This window comes from Rhamphochromis sp. 'chilingali' (assembly GCF_963969265.1).
Source record: "Rhamphochromis sp. 'chilingali' genome assembly, chromosome: 17".
Taxonomy (NCBI): Eukaryota; Metazoa; Chordata; class Actinopteri; order Cichliformes; family Cichlidae; genus Rhamphochromis; species Rhamphochromis sp. 'chilingali'.
Window position 1 is genome coordinate 11,426,758 of NC_137944.1, and position 21,060 is coordinate 11,447,817.

The 21,060-nt window shown below is 43.2% G+C and overlaps 1 protein-coding gene across 3 annotated transcripts in view; it reads right to left on the bottom strand.

Annotated features, from left to right (window-relative positions):
• Window positions 1-6,332: 6,332 nt before the first annotated feature.
• trit1 (tRNA isopentenyltransferase 1) overlaps window positions 6,333-21,060 on the bottom strand; it is a 48,343-nt gene continuing 33,615 nt past the window's right edge. For 2 of the 3 annotated variants that reach the window (XM_080862373.1, XM_080862374.1), the window contains exons 7-11: window positions 18,320-18,432; window positions 18,079-18,156; window positions 8,115-8,224; window positions 7,429-7,546; window positions 6,334-7,087 (exon numbers count right to left, since the gene is read on the bottom strand). In XM_080862373.1, coding sequence (XP_080718499.1) covers window positions 6,882-7,087; window positions 7,429-7,546; window positions 8,115-8,224; window positions 18,079-18,156; window positions 18,320-18,432 — 625 coding nt within the window. In that variant the 3' untranslated portion in view covers window positions 6,334-6,881. Of the gene's footprint in view, window positions 7,088-7,428; window positions 7,547-8,114; window positions 8,225-18,078; window positions 18,157-18,319; window positions 18,433-21,060 lie in introns of all 3 variants that reach the window. The other variant, XM_080862375.1, reaches the window with a different exon arrangement.

A 21,060-nucleotide genomic window follows, 5' to 3' on the forward strand; every position in this document is an offset into this window, starting at 1 on the left:
GGAGAAGGAAAAAAGTACAGAGCAGCCCCCGCATTACATAACCAAGGCAGGAAATATGCAGCAGAGAGCGAGAGAGGACAGACAGAGAGACTATAGGGAGCCATGCATAAGCTGCACCTATGACACTTTCCTTAAAGGCTTTTCACATCTTATCACATCTCCTCCTCTCCCTTTCCTTCTGTCTCTCTTTCGTGTACTGCGACCACTACAGGAACCAGACAGTGTGACACAGAGACGGAGAGAGAGGAGAGAGAGAGAGCTGCATGAACTCAGTGAACCTAGTTCCTCCCTATAGAGACAGACAGACAGACACACACACACACACACACACACACACACACACACACACACACACACACACACACACACACACACACATAAATAAATGATGTCTGCACTTGGCTCTGGATGCATACATCACATTGAAATGTTATAAAACAGCATCTCAGGATTAGGCTGCAACAACACTCATCCCTCACTGAGTAGCTCTGGCCATGTGTGCAATTCATAATGCATACAGGTGCAAACACGCAATTATTACACCTATACTGCAGGAGCTACAAACACATGCAGTAGCCACAGAGGTAAGAAGCGACCGCCTTGCATTTTGTTGTGGTACTTGTAATAGAAAACAAGACTAACACATTCGTGCACGCACGCACACACACAGAACAACACAATACGCTTTTATCTTATCGAGTCACACCTTGCAGTGTTGTGTTTCTCACAGGTTTGTGAAACTCCCTTTGTCCTCATCCTTATATGCATGGAAACAGTGTGGCCCCAGCTCGCAAGCAGGGATTCACAAACACACACATACTGATCTTTATTGAGAAAAAAGATGTCAAAGGCTACAAATGTGAGCTCCTAGCATCTTCTCTGCTCGCACACTGAGCGGCTCACCGCCTGATAGTTGACCTTTTGCTGGTTTTAACCGTCTGCGCCTATAGTGTCAACAAAAGAGATACACATTCTCAGACAAGTCCTTCACACGCCACAAAACGAGATTAAAAAGGCTGTGTGGTATCTATTATTTTGCCCCCCCCGGCAAAGACTCGGCCTTCTCTGGTATCTCCAAGAATTCTCCGCACAAGCAGAACTGATATTTCTCTTCATTTCAACAGTGACTTTGGCTACCACCTATCTGATTAGATGCTTGCATGTCTGCCTGTGTAGATACGTGCAAGCATTTTTTTTCGTCTCGCCAGAGCCAGATGGCAGAGAATGTTTAGTCAAACGGGATTAGAGATTAGGATTAGGTGGACTTCAAATTACCTAGATGCACAGTCACTGGGTGACACACTACTACAAGCAGAGCTCTGAGAAGCCCACAAAGCTCAAATACAGACGTCCATTGAGCTCAATTAGAGGACAAACTAGAGAAATTAATGAGGAGAATGATTAAAAATAAAGGTCTGACTGGTTAAAAAGACAGTATCACAGTTACTTTACAAGAAATCATCAAAGGAAAGTTTACTCAATTTCTTTTATTAGGAAGTTCCTTGAGAATAGTCACATAGCTATCTCTATGCTATGCTAATTAAACAGCTACTGCCTCAGCTAATCTTAGCATAAAGACTGAAAACAGGCCGCTTCTATTTATAGGTGAAAAGCACCAACAGAAAGTGCCGCAGGAATGAGCTGGGAAACCAATCTAACTCCAGTTGACCCACTGTTGGTCCTAAGCACTGGGCATTAGGCTAATTAGGTACCTTAGATAAAAGCTTTTACCTCTAAAAGCTTTTAGCTAAGGTACCTAATTAGCCTAATGCCCAATTTCGCCTAGCAACAACCAGCGACCACTCTTAAACCAGTTGGAGAATACTCATTTTTACCTTGTGACTGGAGGTTGCCAGGGGGTCGTGACTAGTCTCAAGGCTTGCGCAAGTGAGGCCTTGATGTTAGCAGTTCATCTACCACCATGTTGGTTTTGTAGAGCTATATTTTGACGTGAGGACCAGTGCTAAATTATCGGCTAATGCTAGCAAACTTGATTAACATCTGCATCCAGAAAGTACTGCAAAACACAGACACCTACTCATAGGGCTGCTCAATTAATTGAATTTTAATCTAAATTACGATCTGGGCTTTCAACGATCATTAAAAATGACTGAGCCGATTATTAGCACCTCCCTCGTGCTTTACTCTCGCACTGCTCCTGTAGCAAATCGAGCGCACCTCTCTGCGTTTCGAACACACGTCACAACAATTAAGAGGACCCGAGGGAAGCTCGGAAAGCTAAGCAGAAGTTATTTGGAGATGAGAGAGTGACTGTCGTTGGTTGAAAAGAGAGGTTAAAAAAAAAAAAACCTTCAGTGGTGTGGAAACATTATGGGTTCGCGGAGTCAGACGTGGATCAAGTACCGTAGACATAGTGTGTAAACGTTGCTACGGTGTCGTAGCTGCACCACAGAGCTACACTGAAAAGTTCACTAAACATAGATGTTTACATTTTTCATTTATTTTTTTATATTGCAAACATTTGCACTGTTATCAGTATTTGCACACTATTTTATATTATTTTTGACAATCTTTAAAGCCATTATTCAATACATTGTTATTGTTAAATAAATATTGTCAAATAATCGAGATCTCAATTTCAGTGAAAATAATCGTGATTATCATTTTTGCCATAATCGAGCAGCCCTACCTGCTCATTACTGCTAACAGCCTAATGAAGTACAACATTTTCAGTCATCAAATCTGAAGCAGAATCCTTCTGCCTGTAGCGCTGATAAAGCCGGGTTATTTGTCAGATAATTCCAGTAATAATGCTCTAAAAGGCACTAGCAGCAAAAACACGGTTGAGAAGTCCAGTTCAATGACTTAAATGACTCCAATTAGTGGAGAGAGGCCTTGAAGAAACCCAAACATTGTATTTAAAGTTTCCTAGCCTTGTCTTTCCCTCCTTTAAATGGTCAGCAGCCTCCTTTCAGTGTCTTAACAGTACAGATGGAGTGCACCTTAATCGAAGAGTTTGGTTGGTCTAGAAACTGAAATTAACAGTACCTCAGCGGTAAAAATGCACTTACTGCTTGAAAGAAAAGTAGACCAATCAAAATGTTTTCATGGGTATTATTCGAGGTGGCCAATTGCAGGTGCTTATGAACAACTAGCATGGAAACATACTTAGCCTCCACCTTTGGTAAACTGTTTAGAATCTCTTTCTGTTGAGCTGTCAGGCAGGCTAATATCAGCTCTGCTCTGGAGAGTCAGGCTACCAATGCGTGAGGTTGTGTGAAGTCTGGTTTATACTGTTGATTTACAGCCCACGCAGGAGGCAGTATATGGAGTACTAAAGGCCAAGGCCCCAAGGTGAACAGGCCAGACCAATGGACATCTTTAGGCTACCGCATGTACAGTTCCCCTATACTGGGCCTCATGTATGGGGCGGTATGTGCTCAGAGCATTTAAAAATACTGACTGGCTATGGTGAGGACTGGACAGAGAGAGGGAGAAGCAGAAAAGTGCTGAAACTGGGAGAATCATTGTATGGCTCACTAACTGATGCAGCTATGCATGCAAACACATGCACATGCACATACATAGGGTAGATTTAGAAGAAGGGTGGCAGCTGCAGCTGCAGTACACCACCCCAGCCTGTTTCAAAGCTTTATTCATTCAGTGCGTGCATCGATGACACGTTGCTTCACAGTGTGCACATCGCTAATTAGCCTTGTGACTGTGGATACTGGCATTCCAGTCAAGGTGCTTTATGTCACCGAATTGCGCAAGCTTGGCTCTTAAATGTGAGGTGATTCAGTGGTGCTTGGAGGTGCCAAGCCAGACTCGCTGAGCCACTCAAGATAACTACACACCATGTGTAAAATTACTAAAGAAAATGCGAGGCATTCAACAGCACGTTGGATGCCTGACAGTAACGCTTTTTCCTCATTCAAAGATCCCTCTCGTTGGTTTTTTGTCATTACAGAGATCACCAAGATGAAAAAAGTACTGCAGTGGAAAAAAATAGAGCCGTAGCTGATTCGAAATGGACAACAGAAGGAAAGAAAAACAAACCATCCAAACAGAGGAGTGGTTATAAAAACCAGACACGAGCCGTACAGTGACCTTTGCTATCACTGTGACTCCCATACTGTATGGTAATACCCCAGTAAGCTGGAGGCCTGACCCAGTTTGGAAAGAGAGAGAATGTGGAACACAACTCACGCAGACAGACGCACACTTCCAGCTATTATGCTGCTGGAAATATTTTTAGCCATGTGGATGAGGTCAACTTCTGGGAGCCTGTGAACTAAACTCTGTAATTCCTCAGACTGTAAGACCGCAACTGAAAACTTAAAGACAGAGAGCGTTAACGCAGGAGCAAGGTGAGGAGACGGAAAAGCACCGCCAAAGAAAGCCTCTGGAGCGATGCCAGGTATTGTGGCTTTACAGCGGGGGGAAGACACGCCTCGGGTTGAAAGCGGTACGGCACGCTGCCGGATAAACAAAGACCTGCAATCACCGCTGTGAAAACACACTCCTCTCACAGCCTGACCTGCTGGTGGTTTACACAGTCGTCAGGGCTGAAATGAGCTCGGCTGGGCTCCACTCAGGAGATAAACCACGCCAATCAGGTGACTAGTGAACAAAAGACCAGAAACAACATATTTCATGAGTGTAAAATGAGGTGGCAGCCGGCAAACAAAGGACCAAGCTCAGTGCTGTGTCAGCAGGCCAATGAGAGCTCAATGAGACCAAGGTTAAACTGCTGCTGTCACATCGAGAGACCCCTGAAATCCAATTTTGTGCTTTCTACTTCTCGTTTGAGTGGCATAAAAGCACCGTCACTTGGATAAATACAATTTAGACTTCCTAGGATTATGAAAACAACATAATTGGGATCCAAATGCTTCTTTCCCAAAAGTCCAAACTCGAGCCAAGATGAGAGAAGGAGAGCGTCCGATCACCTAAAGAAGTTATCGTCAGGTAAACCTGGGGAAGGACTCGTTATGTCATCGAGGGTCTCTCACCTGACCACATGGGGTGACGTGTGAGTTGGTTGGCAGTCCATCAGGGTCTCTGCATGGCTGCAGTCTCCTAAAAGACCCGAGTCTGCTGCAGCTTGGCTCTGTCTTCCACAGTGGGTGGAGGCTGGAGGTCCACAGCTGTCTTTACTGTCAATGCTATCCGGTTGTTCAGTGATGACGCGACGAATCCTACTTCCGGGTCTAAAGTAGTCTGCGTTTAATATGGCTTTTGTGTTGTTAACATGTTTAATGTTATGTATTTTCTTCTATTTGATCTCAAAAAGCTCCTAAAACAGTCAGTGATCACTGTTGACCTCCCTCGGCTTTTATTACCGCTAATCATTTATTTAAGCTCAGTTTTTAAAACCTTACGATGTAACTACAGCCCAGCCCATGCAGCAGTATATGAATGACTAACCTCGTATTGTGGATGGATTATCTCAGTTGTTCTCCTGGCTGAAGTTTGGTCCTTTTACAGCATCCTGCCATGCGATTACATTTGTTCCTGACCACCGAGAACACTCACATTAACTTTTATCGAGTGGAAAAAAAGTTAGCTTGTTTATATTATGCTAACATAGCTGTGTCGCTAGCGGTCACGTAGCACATCATTATATACCAGCTAGCCCAACTTCAGTAACCCTACAAACGTCACTGCTGTTTAGTTTTCTGTCTTCATTTATGCTGGAAGTGATAGCAGAGCTGTACGTTTTAATTTGTTTCCAAAACCCCACAGTCAGGACATGCTATATTGTATTTAGATAGAAGCTAGCGAGCTAACTCCCTGCTAACTTCTAACTCCGTTAAATGTCATAAATTCCGTTTTCATGGATGCCTGGATGTTAAACTCAATTGTTACACCTGGTAGAGCAGAACGCTGATCATTTTATTAAAGATGAAAGACTTTAGACAGTTTTTCAACTCTCAGTAATGCCATAGTGATCGTTTGATATATGGACCTGCAGCTGAGTTTAGACCCAGACACGGCTAGTGACGTCAGACTGAACAACCGGATAGCGTTAAGTCCGTGTCCCCCCGATTTCGCCCCCTAAATGTGTATGTAATTAGTTCTGTTTGTCTGTAACGGTGTAGCATCCACAGTTTTCAAGATATCATCTTCAAGTTTTGCGTGATGGTAGACCCCAAAACCAGCACGAGCTGTTCAGTAAATCAGCAAAAACTTCATATTACCCACAATCTTTTTTATGGATCATTTACCAACTTCACAACAATACACTAGGCCTCAGCAGACAACAGTATCTATGTTGGCTAAGCATTTGACCTTGACCTTCATTGTTAGTGCGCGCTCTGAGTGCTCATTTCATTTGAATTCTCTATAAAGTTTTGGGAAATTCCAAAAAGAGACTTTTGTTTTCCAGTTTAATAAAAATATGTTTAATAATAAAATATTTTATGTCACAAGATTACAGGTTCGGAGCATGAGCTGAGAAAACTTTGGGAGTTTATTTGAAATAAAGGTGACCAGGCCTAATACTAACAATCTGTCCTGAAGCCTGAAATGCTGACAAACTAGAGAGTCCATAGCAGTGGTATATACAGCACAGTCTTAAAAAATAGAAAAATAAACCTCTCTTAAAATTTACATTAGATTTTCAGGCAGTGTTAAAAAATAAATTATGATTTGTTTTTTTTATTCTTTGCCTGCACACGCCATAAATCATGTACTTCATTCACTTCGGTCTGTGTTGCTACTGGAAAGAAAAAGAAAAAAAAATGCTGCAAGAACCTGAAGCTCGAGGGCTTCAGCATCTATGAAGGAGGGATTTTTTGTTGGAATTCAGGAATTAATAAATAAATTCGATCCTATGGAAACCAGGAATTAATCATATAAGTACTGGATGGAGACCTGAGTGAAGATGGATGTGGATCAGAGTCAGTGCAGGCTTTTTAAAGAGTCACTGGTACTTCCTCATGTGTCGTCCCAGAAGAGTCCTGATCACCGCTGCCCGGAGCAACAGTATCACAAGAGTCTTTTAAAAGAGTCTCTGCTGCAGAGTCGGAAGGTGCGCTGGTCCTCTGCGACTGGTCACAGGATGGATCGCACTTCCTCTTCTTCCTCACATGATAGTGATGCTTCTTGGATTTCAGGTGAGCTGCGGGTACAGAGGATAAACGACACGCCTTGGATATATTTAGCAAGACAGACAGAGAAACAGACCAAGTCACCAAGAGGCCAAGTCACAAGACTTGGTGCAACAGGGCCCAGAGGTGATCAGGTGAGCATGTAGAGAAAAGAAATCTGTTTTTGGCACTGGGCATGAATCTCCACAGAATCTTAAGGCAGCGCTAAACAGTCAAATACATAACATGGTACGACTTCTTTAGTACTTCTCAGTTTGCTTGTCCTCGGTGCTTTGATGAACATGTTAGTATCGTTAGCAAACGTCTATATTCACATTCAGCTTTTTTCCCCCCCCACATGCTTATGCCTCACCTGTCCACTCCAGGTCACCGATGATCACTTTGTCACACAGGTCACACGTGTGGTGGCTCCGCTTGTTTCTCTGCTCCGCCCCCTGCGCTCTGACTGGTGCAATAGCTGGCTCCTCATGCTGAGAAGTGGAGCGAAAAAAGTCTGGTTTTTTTAAGGTTTTAAATCTGAAAAAAATATTTATGATGTGCTAAAACAAACTTTTAGGGAACAAAAAAGGTCACTGAGATTCAAACATTTTTAATAGTTTCATCCGTGATGTCAATTTTAAAATTCTACGTTGCCTCGTTCTCAAATTATATTATTCACAAACTCGGGTGTCCACACCACCCGCCTGGCGGTGTGGCAACAACACGCCATCGCCCTTTGACAACTGAAGGACAAAAAAGAATTAGGAAATCGCAGAAAGGAAAAATTAATAAAAATGGGACAAAAAAAGCCCAAATAAGGCAAATCCAAGGAAGAAGGGCATATGCTCAAAAGGAGGAATAAATAAGAGCAAACAAGGAGAGGAACACACTAATGGCAAAAGGATGAAAGGAAGGAAATGTAAAACCACAAAGTACGCAATGAAAAGATAAAGAATGATAAAGAGTAGTGAAAGGAACTGAAGTAAAAGAGAAAGATTCCACAGCACCAGATGAAAGCAGCCAACAGGAAGCTGCCACTTTAGACTGCTGAGGCCCCACCTTACTGAGGCTGTCCAGTATCTGCAGTGCAGGGTCCAGCACCGTCTCCTCCCACCGTGACACGTCCGTCACATCCAGGCCATACACTGCAGGGATGTTGTCCCCTGGTCCTGTACACACATACACACAGAAAGGTCAAAAACACACACTTATACATTTGACAAGGACAACGAGGACTTGATTTGATATTGGATTCAGTGTTTCCAACGATTTATTTTTAATAAACAGGTGGAGGGGAAAAAAAGCCTTGACAAAAAAACTTTCAGACCTCTGACAGTGACAGTGCTCATTGTACACAAATAAATAAATAAATAAATATATAAATAAAACAATGAAGCTCCGGAGGGTCTGTCTGCAAACTACAACGGCTGAGACAGGCCAGTTCAAACTGGGTAACGCACAGGAGCGGCGATGTGCTGGAGCCGCACCCTGAAGCTCCATCAACCTGCTGACTCACACTGGCTCGATAATGTCTCCCCCCTCCTTCCTCCCACCCTCGTGTCTTGTGCGCCGTCTCTCTTTCTCTCCCGCCATCAGTCTCGCTTCAGCTTTCACTCACTGTCTCACCCTCAAACTCTTCCACCCCCGTGTTTCTATTTTGCATCAGTCAGCAGTCTCCGGGCCAGGCCTCGGGAACGCAACGGCAGCACCAGACCTTGCCCCGCTCCTGTCTCTGTCTATCCCAGCGCTCGCCTGCATCCAGAGCCGCTGCCCTTCAAGGCGTACCGTGGAAATTTAGATCGGTGCAACTTGCAGAGAGTGACTTCTAACAGATGCAACTTTTTAATGATTAAATAAATGAGCAGGAAAACAGAAAAAAGAAAAAGAGTCTGAGCTCCATTTTTTGACTCTTTCAGTGCACACTACGACACATTGTCACACAAGTTGTCTTCACTTTTTCCTTTTATTGTACTAAAGAGTTTTTCCTCCAGATGGTTAGAAAATACAAACAGACAGGGTTTTAAATGACATTCAAAGCTAGCTAGATGGTTATCTTTTCAAGGAATCAAGGTTACGACTGCGGTCTGAATGCACGAGAGAAGCGCAAACTCTGAGGCTGTACTCAGACACGACGCAGCGAAAAGAAACCAACCTGACTCCAGATGAGACAGCAGCAACCATGACTGAACAAACGTGCAGGTGCAGCAGAACCTTATTTCAAACCTTCTTCATGCTAAAAACTGGAGCCTACATTACCCAGAATACAACTCGACAGCTTACAGCTCGGGGATTTGGTTGTGCTTTTGCGCCTTCATGTTCGGTTCGGTTGGCTGAGAGGGAAAATTTGCGAAAATGCCCGGAACGACAAGTCGGAAAGCCGGAGAACATTTTTGTCTATAAGTTGCCAAGCTTACAGAAAAACATGGTGGATGGCGGTAAATGTTAATGAATGGGTCAAATGTACAGTACTGTGCAAAATCCTTCCATTAAAAATAAATAAATAAAAAAAATCTGCTTCCAAGGAGCCAGACATTCGTGTAATTGTTTAAAGTGGTTTCGAGGAAATGGTTCTCCAGGCTTTCTGGAGCTCTCTCTCAACACTTCTTTGGACAATGTTTGCTTTTCACCTCAACCACTGGCAACCTCTGATTTTGCCTCATATACTGCATTACCCTGCATGTTTGCAGGTCACAGTCACTGCAGCCGTTTCCCTTTTTTCCATCAAAACACAACAAAACCACATTGCATACTTCTGCATGCAATGCATATAATTTTTACATTGAATGCAATTTAAAAAAAATAAACGTTAGACTGTCGACACCTTAAACACAAAGGAATAATATATAACACATCATCTCTGTAGCCACTCCATTATGTCCCCAGTTAGTTAGAGGTTAGAAAAACTCATTCTAAATTAGGCAAACTGGACAATCTACAGAACGCGTGAATCTGGGGTTGTTCTGGTTTTCCAACTTTGGTAACTCAAAGTCTGATTAGAATATATGTGTGTTAAGCTCACACTCTCAGGTAAGCGAATCCCATTAACCTATAAAGCGCTGTTTGCCAACTCAATTATGTCTTAATCCTTTCTACACAAAGTCAACTGTGGATTTGAGGGCAGCAGACATCCTATAGACTGAACTCCACTGGGAGCCGTCTGGGCCTCCATTATCACAGAGAGACACAGAGTCCTGACTGTATGACTAACAGTGTTGACTTTGTCAGAGGACTGACTGTGGCGCTCTGTGTGTGTGTGTGTGTGTGTGTGTGTGTGTGTGTGTGTGTGTGTGTGTGTGTGTGTGTGTGTGTGTGTGGGAACAATGAGTCCCCATACAGCCACACCCGGCAGCTCTACACTTACAATTCACTCTTGGTACAAACTGCAGTTCAACTGCCACTGGGTGAAATTTGCATATTGTAGGCTTAATCTGCAGTCAGCGATTTAAACACGTGACATATTTTATTCTTTCATGCTGAGACCAGCTGTGCTTAAATTAATCTGACACAAGGTTCAAATGCAAAAACAAACAAAAGGCTCCTTAATAGCAGAATCTCACCCTGCACCTGCATCATTTGGCTTCACAGCATGTGTTTTTTCCCCTCCTCTTATCTGTGTGCACCACTTATCCTCAAAACTTTGTCCTCAACTCAGTCGGGCTTGTCTGTGTGTTGTCAAACAGCAGTTACTGTTAATCAAAGCCTCTGATTCTATTTGCATGGTTCCTGCATGTGAGTGTGGAGGTAAGTCTTTTGTGTTGGCGGCACAATACCAGGCAGGTGGCGGCGGCAGCAAGTGTCACCTGGCGTACCTGCACCAGATGCAGAGTTGGCGATCTCGCCTTCAGGTTCTCTAATATTTACTTCACCTCAGCAGTGGGCATTCTGCGCCCTCCTGTTGACACTATCTGTTTCCTTACTTTGTGTTTTTATCTCTCTCAGCACCCTCCTACAATTCCCTTCTGCAGTCGCTAACCTCCCCCCTGGGCAGAGTGGAGCGGTGGTAAATAAAAGGGGAGATACTGTACGGTGGGCTGCCAGATGCTCCACAATGATTCTCATTTGGGATCTGGTGAAATTTAACCCCGCTAATCCGCAACATCTCGAATGAGAGTTGATAAGAAATGCCGAAGGGACAAAGGGCGGGGTGGTCGGTGTGGGCGCGCGCACGCACACTTGGAGAAAACACAAAGCGTGAGCGCTGCCTTTCGAGTGCACAGGGGAGATGGCCTTGCCAACAATAAGGAGCAGAATCTGTCGCTGGGCAGCTGCCTGCCAGCGCCGGGTGTGTGCGCGCGTGTTGAAACAGTCGTCCACCTGTTGCAACAAGCGGGCGAGAAGTCATTTGCTGTGTTATCCTTGTGTTTGCTGAGTGAGGATGTGCGGCTGTGTGTGCTTTGCTATAAAAGCTCCGCTACCAGCCTCAGCGCGATGTCCCCTGGCCCAGCTGTGCTTCTTTGGCTGCCACCCACACTGGAACACCGCAGCTGCCGCTATTGACTCAACAGCCTCCTTCCCCTTTCCTAAAGTTCCTCTTCCACTTCTCGTCTCACTCAGCTCCGTCGTTTAACTGTTGTTTGTGATCGAATTTCTGAAGCAGGTTGAGTACGGCTGGTTCAAGTTTCCTTTGGGAGGTAGGGATCTGTAAAGAGTGGACTTTATTTCTGGGGATTTTTTGTGGAATGAGGGAATCTAAAATCTAAGCTCTTTATACATTAAGCTGCATCCTCACACAGGAAGCATTCACAGTGACATGGTAACCTCAGATCACAGAAAGTAGGAGCAGAACATAATCTATTAGTGATGAGAAGTAAGCAGATTTTGAGAAAAACTTTATCTCAGCCTCAAGGTGAGCAGTTGAAACCGCTACCAATGAGAGCGCAGTATACTGGTGATTAATGCAGCTTATTTGCACACTCTTAAAGAGATAAACATTCTCTAAAGAAGTATTAGGTCCCCACATTTCTGGCTACCACAGACTGATTACAATCATATCGATCAATCGGTTACAAATGATCATGAGAAACATGGTGGATCAGCCCAACACTACACGGGAGAACCTTGTTAATGATCTGCAGGCAGTTGGGACCACAGCACCAAAAACACCAAATACTGAGTCGTGTTTTGCTTGGGGTTTTTTTCCACTCAGTGACACGCAAATTAATTTATAACTTTTACGTAATGTGTTTTTTTCCCCAGATTTCTGGTTGATATTCTGGCTGTAACTATCATAAGAATTAAAGCCTGCAGCAGGATGAACACGTCATGTAGATTCACAAAGCTGAAACTGATCATCAAACTACACCGAATCATTCAGGCCGTTCACCAACACTGGACACACCTCAGAGTCCAAGTGCAAAGTACAGTAGTGCGTTTCAAAGAGAAGAGAGGAGAAGCGTGGCAAGCAAATCTGTAAATGCAGTTGGATCTTCCTAAAAGTTCTTTGACACATCGCTCAACAGCAAACAGCAGCCTCACACTCCACAGAAATTAAAGTGTGCGAGAGAAGCTGCCGCATTAACCGAAAAGTGCAGCGGAAGTCGCTTTGCTTTAATTAGCGGTGAAGTGTGAAGATAAGCTAAGAGTGCAGGCTAGCAGTTCCTGGACTTTGCATAAACAAGAGATCAACTTCTCGTAAGTGGAAAAAAACAACAAGTGGCACCAATTGTTTATACGGAAGACTTTAGCATCCTTCACCTACTTTTTTTTTTTTTTTTTTAAATGGGCAAACTATTTTGGGTCAGCATTACTGCTCTCACAGTTCATAGACCAGGAGTGGGGAAGTCCAAGCCTCAAGGGCTGGTTACCTGCAGGTTTTCGATATCACCCTGGGTCAGCACACCTGAATCAAATGATCAGTTCATTACCAGGCCTCTGGAGAACTTCAGGACATGTTGAGGAGGTCATTTAGCCATTTAAACCAGCTGTGTTGGATCAAGGACACATCTAAAACCTGCAGGACACCGGCCCTTGAGGCCTGGAGCTGGACACCCCTGACATAGACAGTGAACTGCCCAGATAGTTTTGAGGCTCAGACAATGGGACTGTGAATACAAATGGATGGAATTCATAAACCATTAAACCCCATAAAGGAGGCAAAATTACAAAAAAAAACCCAAAAACCTGGCAATGTCCAAATACTTACAGACACAACTATAAGTCACTCTATGTTTTTCACAATGGCAGATGTGTTTTGTAATGAATGACTGTCTCTCCTGATTCACATGTACCCTGTGGCATTTGTATGAGCCACTGCGGCGTAGCGGTTGAATCCTCTATGACAAGCCAGTTATATTTGTTCTGAGGAGTAGAGACGAGTCTTTTTCTTATTACACCATCTCTTCCCCACCTCACCTCAGCAAAATAAGATTTTAGATTTCTCGTCAGCGTTTGACGTTTCCACCTAAACATATCTTGCCTGTCTGCTGAGCGGAGGTCACAGAGAGGTCTCTTTGGCAACAACAACACAGTCTTGTTTTTATCCATGGTATGAGATTGCATTTATTTATTTGTGTGTGTGTGTGTGTGTGTGTGTGTGTGTGTGTGCGTGCGCGCGCGCGCGTGTGTGTGTGTGAGAGAGAGAGAAAGAGTTCATGAAGGTTTCACACTTGCTAGTGGACAAGGGTGTAAACTCACCCCACACCTGTTGCCTCAGCTGGATCAAATTACTCTCCCTTCTTTAACCAACCCAGCCGTCCATGTGCCATTCCTCTCAGTCGCCCTCCATCCATCCTTCACTCGCTCATTTACTCCTGGGACTGAAAGACACCTATCCCCCTGTTACTTAACGCTCACGAGGCCTTGGTCAAACTACACCTGCGTAACCTGGTTACAAGGTGCTGTTTGCACTTGTATGCCTGCCTTGTGGGAGTTTTACTAAACAGAGGGAGCTGCCTCATCTGCATTAGATTCAGCACCTGATAAAAGGAATATAACCTCAGATTACTATGTAGTTTAAGGGTAATTAAATCAACTAATTAACTCCACCCCCCTCGCCACGCACACACTATAGGTGTACACCCACACACAGCCCCAAATAAAGGCAAGTCAAATTAAGCTTGATTTCTTCTAAGCTGGCTGACCTGGTGCTTAAATCCTCACAGCAACCAGAGCTGAGTCCATCAACAACCACGTATCCTGCTGAGAAGTATTTAAAGCACTGAACGCCCACGAACTCTCGCTCTGACATTTGCTACTAAACGTGAACCGTAAAACTGGGTTAAACTTGTGCCTTCGAGGCATGTGATTCAGCCTACATATAAAGTCAGCATTCAGATTATGTTCTAGCTTCTTTAATCTACTTCATTGTTAGCCTGACTGAGGCTCTGTCGTTTTCAATTTGTCTTTCCCTTTGACCCACTAGTTTCTGCATGCCTGGGTTGGTCTGCGCAGACCCCAGCGACCCTGTTGCCCGTGTTTGTGTGGTCGGGGCACATTCCCAGCAGCTCTGTAACGCTTCAAGAGATTAGCCTGCTCAGCTGAGGCCTGCCGGCATCTGTGCGGGCATGTGTGGGACTCGGGCGAAACAGAAAAGGAGGTCAGCAGTCAGAGCAAGACAGAGAGGTCAACGGAGATGATGCAGAACAGAAAGGTGGATGAGAGCAAAACTTTGGTTAGGGGCATCCCCCAACCAGGGGTAGCATTACAGGGCTGTCCTTGGGCAAATCTTTAATTAATCTAATATGTGTGTTTTTACTATCTGAGCAGATGTGACTAACTCAGACCTTCCCCAACTCTCTTGGTTGGCTCCAACAGCCTGTAGATTGATTTATTTTCAAAGGAACTGGGTCAGATTTTACAATAAACGCCCCGCTGCCCTACAGCCAACAGTATTCTGCTAGTTACTGACACTGAGAATTGACTGGATCCCAATGATACAAAAACTCCAGCTGTAAACAAAAGCTGATGCGCGTTACCTTTGTAATGCTCAAAGTGTGTAAAATCAAGTTAAAACTAAGAGTTATTTTACAATTTAAACAGTCTAAAAACTTCAGCATGTCTTTGAACTGTCACTTGGGAAAGCATCGTGCCAAAAATAGACTTTTTGGCATTTTTGGGCTTTAGAAAAAGAAGAAGTGATGCTCAAAAAGTAGGACATATACAAAACATTATTACAGCGTTTCCACGTGTCAGGAACAGGAGTCAAAGTATCATCAAGAAATTCAAAGTGAGCCACACAGGACAGAACAAGCCTAGGAGAGGCAGGAAGTGAAAGATTTCAAAGAATCTGGAAAGGAAACCAGTGAGAGATATGCCTAAAGACTCCAGAACCAATGCCAAACACAAGTGAATGACTTAATCTAGCTGGGAATTGTAGTCTCAAAAAAGACAGTCACTAGAAGCCAGCACAGGAATGGACTGTGAGGCTACAGAAGAAGAAAAACTTCCCTTCTCAGAAGCGACACCTTCAAGCCAGACTGAAATAGCTAAGGCAGCCTGGAGAAAGATTATGCAATACTGGAATATTGCACATCCTTTGGTCAGATGAGACGAAACTAGAACTAGACGCTGCTTATGTTTACAGAAAGAAGGCAATCAACCCAAAGAACACCACCCCCCTTAGTGAAACACGGTGCTGGAAGTATTATGCAGTGAGGACGCTTCAGTGCGTGTGGAACTGTAAATCTCGCCAAATAATTCTGTCCTGATCTGTAACAATGAAACACTTTACCATCTCTGCACAGACACCGACAAAAACAACGTCAATGGAGTCAACAGCAAGAACAACATGTTTCCAGAACCACACAAACAGAGAAGGTCATCCGGCAACACAGTCCCTCATGACTCAGCTTTTGCAGCAAAGCCACCCTACAAGGCTGGTGCATTGGGTAATTAAATATGAGCTTGTACATTCTTATCTAGTAACACGAAGGCCTTCTTCAAGCCATTTATCTGGTGCCTGTCAAAAAGGCTGTCCTTCAAATTCTTCCTTGTGATAACTTAACTGTGCAGTGTTTTGGTATTCGCAGCAAAAATCCTTCAAATGACTGATGTGTTTCTTCAAATGGACTTCCTGGTAAATTTGTGTGTATTACCAGAAGAAACACGACGCCAGGGATGGTTTATCTTCACAACAAAGATACTTTCTTAGTATATCCGTTTGTCTAGTCACCCTTAAAATTGAGACCAATATCTTTATACTTTAAAAACTTTAGAAAGTTCTTGTTATCTGCTGTAACTTGTACACTCAACTCTTTGAAACAAAAAGAATAAATAAATAAAGCAAGCAAAAATGCAGTCCTCAGTAAATGCTACAGTAGACTACTGCTGCACATATTTCCAAGGGACTACTTTTTATAGCTACTCTTGGTCTGACTCAAAGAGATGTTTGCCTGATTGACGCTGTTCTTGCTCTGGTTTATATTTCTCTAATCCAGTGAATAAAAACGATCATGGTCCATAAATTAAAAAAAAAAAAAAATACCAACAAAGTTCTGATCATAACATCCACAAATTTAACAAAGCAAAAGTATTTCCTCTGAGACTTCATTGGATGGGAGGTTGAGGTCTTTGAGGAGAGCTAATCTCCTCTGCTGCCACCTGCATTTTCAGGCCTGATGCAGCAGACAGAGCACAGTCTAAGCAGGGTCTGTGTGTGTGTGTGTGTGTGTGTGTGTGTGTGTGTGTGTGTGTGTGTGTGTGTAAGAGGGGGGCAGTGTTATATGGATTGTCTAAAGGCAGGACACACTTAAAAGCACACACGTGAACACAAGTAGACAATCTTAGACAGATTACTGCATGTTTCTATGATTATAGCTGCAACACAGACAGACGTGTGCACACATGTGATGTAGTCCATATGGCGTGTGCAGCGGGTAGGCAGGCGGTCAGAAAGAGGGGTATTGAGGTTTAGGGCCTGGCGTGGCCTTAAGCCACTTGGGCCTAACAGGATTAGGAGGCAGGGTTACTGCAGGGCATGCTGCCGGTGGGACCAGGTTTCCTTTTCAAGGGAAGAGAGACGCACTACACACTCTGCTCTTACGCACTCTCTACACTTTAAACTGACTCACGGTGGCAAATCACCACTTTCCAATCTCAGGTTGATTTTGGCTGCGGTGGGCAGTCTTGTCCGTTCTGCAGTGGCAGCTGCTCTGGCAGGTAACCAAACACTGAAGTTCATTTCTATGCATTTGGAAGCACAGGGGGTTGAAGCTTTCACAGGTCTTAGCTGCAGGTGTGCGCTGGGGATGGATCTTGAAACATTATCCAATCACTACGTCACAGTAGTGCGCACATGCTGTATAAAATCAAATCTAACTTTGTCCCAGTGATTAAATGAATGCTGTGGTTTTCCCTGATGAGCTACACGGGATGTTTTCAAACCGTAAAATCATTTTGCAAAAATAAAACTTGGATTTAGATGTTCACCAAATAAGGAAACTGAAGCCACAGTTTATGGTTTCCATCGAGGCTTTTGTTTTTTAAAACAGAAATCAATGAGTTGATTGTGCTTACATGTGATTTATTTGTGAAAGACGTCAGAGTGGTGTCAGCCTTTCTACAGCTGTTTGAAAGGAACCACAAAACAGCTCCTTGGGGAGGGAAGACTGTGATGAACTGTGATGAACATTAACATTAATTTTGCCTTTTTGCATTAAAATTGTTATGAATATACCAGCATATCAGTCGAATATCCCGATCAGGCAACAATGGCAACTGAGGTGGAATTAATTAACGTTCACTCAGGTTTCTCTGCTGTGTCGCATAAATTTTCAGCTTACTAAACGTTCAAAAACTGTATGATGAGGAGCCGAAAGACTTTAAAACAGGTCGCAAACATGTCTCTGTTTGCCTGGAAGGGGCAATAACAATAACTGAAACAAAAGCTTTAAAAAGGTGGCGCACGCACACGCCATCTCTGTACCCAGGAACACAGTACAGTGGGCTGAGAGGCTTATTGTGTCTCTAATAGAGTGCACGAATCTCATCTTGTTACAGAGTGCTGATTGCTAAGGATGTGTCTGCAGCACCAATACACCCCCCACACCCGACTCACACACTCACTGCATGGGTGAATGGTACTCACGTCTGAGGAAGCGGTTGCGGACCCATTTATTCTGTTTGCGGGCGTAACGCCTTGTAGCTATCTTCAAAGCTTCTATACCTGAGTGAGTGAAAAACAAGCTGGTCGTTAGATGAAGCACAAAATGAAGGGAGGACAAAAAAAACAAACAAAAAACAAAACCTGATTGTTGTGGTTGATCAGCAGTCCACCAGCCAGTGCATCCAACTCCATCTGAGTGACTTTGATCAGGTGTTTCTCTAACCTTTGTCTCGTAGAGAGTCTTTCTCCTGCTGGGTGCTGCTTTCCGGAGCCGTCAGGTAGTCGTGAAACTCCTTAAAACCGATCGACTGGAAAATCCCATGTTGATAGTCTTGACTGAGAGGAGAGGAGAGGAGAGGAGGAAACATTATCCATCAACATAAAAGCTTTCGGCCTTCAACTTGATATTTATACACTCGCTGGTGACTCATTTCATCCTTTCCTCCTCCATCTCTCTGTCGCTTCCTAAACTCTTAGCGAACAGATGTGAAGCCCTTCAAGAGAGAAAGTGACAGAATGACACGAGCAGACGGAGGGACCCATGGCTACTAAAAATCCAGTATGGTGACCAGGGCTGACACAAGGCTGGGGCAGAATCCTCTGGTGAACTTGCCAGACGGAGCATTTTAGTAAATGTCAGAGCACACCACCCCAATTTGAGCACTGCAGCCAGTTCAAGGCTAAATCAGGCTTTTCCAGGTGCTAGCAGTAGCAGAATAACTGCTGTGACAATATCTGTAAAATACATTCTCATCTGATTATTTTCCAGTTTTCCTTTATTTAGACAAGGCAGCCTGAAACTGACCGGAAATACTTTAGCTTTTGTAAAGCAGTACAAAATAGGCCGCCGATTGTAGCGTTTGTAACGCTACAATCTTACTTCTTGTGACTGCAGTCAGCACTAAAAATCGTTCCTCTGTGAGACCGATTCCTGTTAAAAGGGCGTTCTTCATTCCCACCATCGCCAAGTGTGAGGGGATGAATTTGTGCCTGTCTGAACAAAACAGTGACGTGTCAAACTTTTATGACCTTGTTTTTGTGATAATCAGAAATAGGGCTGCTCGATTATGGCAAAAATGATAATCACGATTATTTTCACTGAAATTGAGATCACGATTATTTGACGATATTTATTTAACCCTTTAAGACCTACCATAGAACCAAGTCCACCAGAGCTTATATTTTTTTTTTACATGTTGTAGTGCCATTTGTGGGAGCATTTCAAGTTGCTATACATCAATACAACTGTTATAGCCCATATTTTAATAATATGTATGCATTAAGTCCATAGTAACTACATAAATTGCAAAAAAGTGCAATAAACTACAAAAAAAATTGAAAATCGCTTTTGTTTTGTTTACATATATTTCTACTTGGAGAACTTTAAGAGGCTTATCCCTCAAAACTTTAAATACAATAAAGTTGCAAAAAATAGTTTACAACAACAGGAAATTTATTTTGAGTGTCTTCATAGTTTTATTTTGGAGATACAGCAATTTTTACATACTGCAGGAAAAACAAAAAACAATCCTATGATGCAGATTTGCAAAGAAAACAGCATGTGCATCATTTCACTGTGGGAAGTGTTACGAACAGCTGATAGGAACGGCAAAGCGTGTTTCTGGAATATTATGTTTTTGTTCCTGCAAGCGCTTTTTATGCAATTTTTGCAAAGCTATATGTGGAACGAAACCGTGACCGAGGACAAGCTGATGGCATCAGATGTAAGTACAACTCCTCCGGTTTCATATGCAAAACAAATTATTGCGCTAGCTTACACGGTTCAGGTTCTACAGGGATTTAACAATAGTTACGCAAAACGGAGCATGCAGCTCTGACCGGCTTTAAAGGGTTAACAATGACTTTAAAAAAATAATATAAAATAGTGTGCAACACCACTGAAGTTTTTTTTTTTTTAAACTCTCTTTTCAACCAACGGCAGTCACTCTCCAAATAACTTCTGCTTAGCTTTCCGAGCTTCCCTCGGGTCCTCTTAATCAGCGGTCTCCAACCTTTTTTGCGCCACGGACCGGTTTATGCCCGACAATATTTTCACGGACCGGCCTTTAAGGTGTCGCGGATAAATTAGGGAGGGGCTAATAATCGGCTCAGTCATTTTTAATGATCGTTGAAAGCCCAGATCGTAATCGTGATTAAAATTCGATTAATTGAGCAGCCCTAATCAGAAATCCTATAGAAAATAGAAAACATTCCCTGAGACATCCCTCCAGCTTCAATACATAATCAAGAAGTGCAAACAAGTGGAGTGGAGCTTTATGCTTCACTGCAGGACAAATTCTTGATACGAAGTGATGACGGAGTTGCCAAGTATGAAACAAATGTCTGATTATTGCTTAGAAATGCTCCATATGTGCAGTCTGGGCTTAGATTCTAGCAAATCCACATAGCGAAAGAGCATCCTACTTTGGCGACTACCTGTTATGGGAATTTTCACCTTCACTAGCTGATGTCTGAAGATGTAAGAAGTGCTTAACTGAGTATCCACCCATATTTGTACCAGATATCAGAACTAATAACTGAATAATAACATTTTGCACTTTGTGTCCTTTTACTTGTTATTTGCAGGTAAGGTTTCTACATTGAAATGCAAATAAGATATCTTTATAATAAAACACACACACACACACACACACACACACACACACACACACACACACACACACACACACACACACACAAAATTGCTTTTATCTAATTCTCTTCCTCAAATACACTGCACAGCAAATATTAGAATAAAAAGGATTATTTCAGGTCCCTAATTTCTAGGCTTGTAAGAGAAACAACAAGAGGAAATAACAAAAATAAATCTGGCTAGACAGGCAGAGACAGAAATTTGAGAATAGCGTCTGAGCACAGGAAATGTAGAGTCAATGGAGGGAGGAAAAGAAAGACAGAGGAAGAGAGGGAGGCAGGGAAGGGGGTGGAGATCTGACCTTGATGTCT